Source organism: Mandrillus leucophaeus, unplaced genomic scaffold (genome assembly GCF_000951045.1).
Source record: "Mandrillus leucophaeus isolate KB7577 unplaced genomic scaffold, Mleu.le_1.0 Scaffold57, whole genome shotgun sequence".
Lineage (NCBI taxonomy): Eukaryota > Metazoa > Chordata > Mammalia > Primates > Cercopithecidae > Mandrillus > Mandrillus leucophaeus.
The window spans coordinates 637755-641453 of NW_012106141.1; the positions used below are offsets into that span (position 1 = coordinate 637755).

At 43.9% G+C, this 3699-nt stretch overlaps 1 protein-coding gene across 1 annotated transcript in view; it reads left to right on the top strand.

Annotated features, from left to right (window-relative positions):
* The window catches only part of CADPS (Ca++-dependent secretion activator), a 507398-nt gene that overhangs the window by 340826 nt on the left and 162873 nt on the right, over positions 1–3699 (top strand). The window contains exon 11 of the mRNA XM_011998424.1: positions 1949–2057. Coding sequence (XP_011853814.1) covers positions 1949–2057 — 109 coding nt within the window. The remainder of the gene's footprint in view (positions 1–1948; positions 2058–3699) is intronic.

The following is a 3699-nucleotide window of genomic DNA, read 5'->3' on the forward strand; positions in this document are numbered from 1 at the left end:
CATGCAAAGGGTCACAGGAAATCTGTTATCCCTAGAATCAATAATAACAAGTTGGAAAGGCCTGGTGCTATACTTGGAATACCCTGTAAATTTTGGGGGTAAAACCTCTTGATTGGATTGTATGTACTCAACGTTCTAGAACCAATCAGAGTCAACTAGTGAATGTCCATTATATGGCAGATTTTGCTCATGGGAGTGAAAATACAATCAAGACATATGACTACCTAGACCTACCTTCAATGAATTTATAATCCAGTAGGTAAATCCACCTATTGAGCTACGCTATATTAAAATGTGTGTCGAATGCAAGGAAGCTGCCTGTAAAAATGCATATGTATATGAAGTGTTTGCTCTATGGGTATCACACATGGTATGTAAAACTCAATTCTCTAGCAACAATAAGATGCCGGTAAATACAGATGAAGACTCTGAGGCTTAGAGAACAGACAGCTTTAACAGAACTGGGATGTGACCCCAGGCCCATGGAACCCCCAGCCTACACTCTTATCCTTCCATTTTAGGAGAAGAGTATGTTATTGGTTATTTTCTTTATTACAAGTAATTTATATGTGTTTCTTTATGAAAATACTCTCAGTGACCCAGCCTTAGGTTTCCCCTGGCATTGCGATATAAGGAAGAAGTTCTGCAAACCCTTTACATTATGAAGAAACCCAAGTGGGGCAGTAAAGTTTCCATCAGGAGCCAACAGAGGGCAGCAACAGACAAACCAACTACCAAAAACATCCTCCTGCGGACACCCTGCATCTCTCCACTGGGACCCTCACGCCTCAGACAGTGGGGGAGATGCATGTAGCGCTCAAGAACGTCAACTTCGTATCACCATTAAAACAGCAAAAACAAATCTCACTGTAGAAGAGGCTAAAAATGTCCCCCGCTGGGATCAAAGTTCACTTAGAAAGTGTCTCTTTTAATAAAGGAAACTAAGGGATGAGGGATGTGGCACTCCTTCTCCAAGACATTTGACATCCATGGATAGTAAATATGCCTGAGACCTTTTAGCCCAAAGCTGGGAGGATGCTTGCTTTCCCACGGGCTCCTTGCAGACAAGCCAGATGTAGAAATGCTAAGTATATGTGCTGGGTCTGGATGCACTAGAGCGACAGGGTCCTGAAGGCGGGCCTGCAGCTGTGAGCACCCGCCCTGCACTGGCATGGTTTGTGTCGGTGGAGTGAGGGCTGCCATTAGGGCACCAGTGACAACAGCCACGCCACTGGGGGAGCTGAGGATTGCTCTACTGTGACTGGCAACTAGCGATCAAGCACTCATTGCTTGTGACAGCGTGTCACTCCTGCACTTGTCTGAGATGAAAAGAAGACTTCAAAGCAACCAAAGTACTCCTTCAGCAGGAAGAAGAAAGGGATGAAACACGTAGATTGACGCTGATCAAAGTGGTGCAAAAAATGAAATACTAAAATAAAAAGGCATGAATAAATGAATGTCTAGCCTCTAACTTCTGACCAAAAGGCCCATGTTGTATCTGCAAGCATAGCAGTCTCAGCCAAGGCCACAGTCACATTAGGTAGAACATACAAAATTGCTGTCATTTAACCACTTTTGACCTACAAAAATGGCAATCGCATGTAGCTTAACCCAATTATATTAAAAGCAATAATGATAATAGCTAACCTTCATCAAGCACTTACTAAGTGCCAGGAACAGACTCTAAGTGCATTCCACATGTGAACTCATTCAGTCTTCACAATAAGCCAAAGAGGTAGGTTCTAAGGTTGTATCCAGTCTACAAACGAGGTTATAAAGGACCAGAGAGGTTAAGTATCATGCTCAACGTCACACAGCCAGGAGGTAGCAAAACTCAATTTGAACCCAACCACTCAGTCCAGATCCTCAGAGGAGAGAACATGGGGGAGGGTTTTTTGGAGAAGACAGGCTCTAGGGGTCAATCTCACAGTCTGCTTTTCCTTAACAGGTCAGTCAGTACACATTTGCCATGTGCAGTTATCGGGAGAAGAAAGCGGAGCCTCAGGAACTTCTACAATTGGATGGCTACACTGTGGATTACACCGACCCCCAGCCAGGTACCCACCGACCCTCAAGGCCACGAGCCCACAAACCCTCAGCCTTCCCAAATCAATGGTCACCTAATAATTGCTGGGCACTTATTCCATGCTAGGCACTAAGTCAATTTACTAAGGGTTTCAGCTGTCAACGGCACAATCCCTGATATTATGCCGTTTCCATCACAGTTGGTTAAATGCCATCCTAACCTAGGGTTTTGGTTTTACTCAAGGGATTCTCTAATTTAAAACCAAAAAGGAAGAGCATTTTTCTTTTACCTACCTGTATCCACATGAAATATGGACTCCACCATACAATGCTTAAAAAAAAAATTCTGAAAAAGAAGTAGTCCTACATGTACACCAGAGAGAGAGAGAGAGAGAGAGAGAGAGAGTGTGTGTGTGTGTGTGTGTGTGTGTGTGTGTGTTGTTTCACCAGTGATGTGTGAGCTTGGCAGGTTTCAGTGACCAAGTGAGCCTGCCCAATATATCCATATTCCCTAACTACAATTCAAGAGCTCATAAGGTTAGCTGGCAGCACTTGAAAACCCTCCCTAAATGTCTTTTTTCCTGTGAAGACACCAATCCACAAGCAGAGACAATGAAGCCCTTAAGCCTTATGTAACTAAGAAAACTACACAAACGGTAGTATTTCTTAAAAGTTCTACACTGCATAAGTTCTACATCCTGCCCCCTCGCACCTCTCCCCCTACCCATTTTATCTTTTTCCCAGAAAAAAAAAATGAATAGAAATCAGCCTCAAAGAACCTTCAAAATGGGAGGGGGGTGCGAAATCATTTCAGCATATTAATGAACAACAAGCACCAACAGCCCTCTCCCGGAGAAGTTTATTTTTATGCCAAATCTGCACAAGGAAAGCATTTCCAACCATACTGCATTATTTGGCCCAAAACCTTTTTTTCTACTCCCATATTGCTCTTCCACATGCAACAAAATACACAGAAAAGAAAAACAGAGTTTGAGAGAAGATGGGGTGCTAACCTGAAAAGGTATGGCAGGGAAGACCTTGAGCCCAGCCCACTTAGTAAAATTAGCACCCTCAGAATCTCAACCGAGTGACTGGGCCCAGCCCCACCCCTTCGGACTTTCATATGTTATTTGCATCCTGCCGGAGCAGAATACAGAGCTGACCACATAAGGCATGAATTAAATGCTCTGCCTGGAAATCCTTCATAATGAGTAGAATCAACGAGTTGGAAACAAACAATTTCATGCAACTTCTCATGGAAAGGATGGGACTCCTGCCTTAGGAAACCACTCCTTAGGGCATTCTGTGATGGTCTGTGTTCTTCTTAAGTCATTGGGTTTCCTTCAGAAAAACAGATTCAGTCCTCCTTAGGACTTTTATTTTTAAGTAGAAGGCTCGGGTGAGGCGTGGTGGCTCACATCCGTAATCCCAAGGCGAGAGGATTGCTTGAGACCAGAGTTCATGACAAGCCTGGGCAACAGAGCCAGACATCATCTATACAAAAAAAATTTAAAAATAACCAGGGCATGGAGGCACACACCTGTAGTCTAAGCTACTAGGGAGGCTAAGGTGGGAGGATTGCTTGAGCATAGGAGTTGGAGGCAGCAATGAGCTATGATTGCACTGCTGCACTCCATCCTGGGTGACAGAGATAGACCCCAACTCAAAAAATAG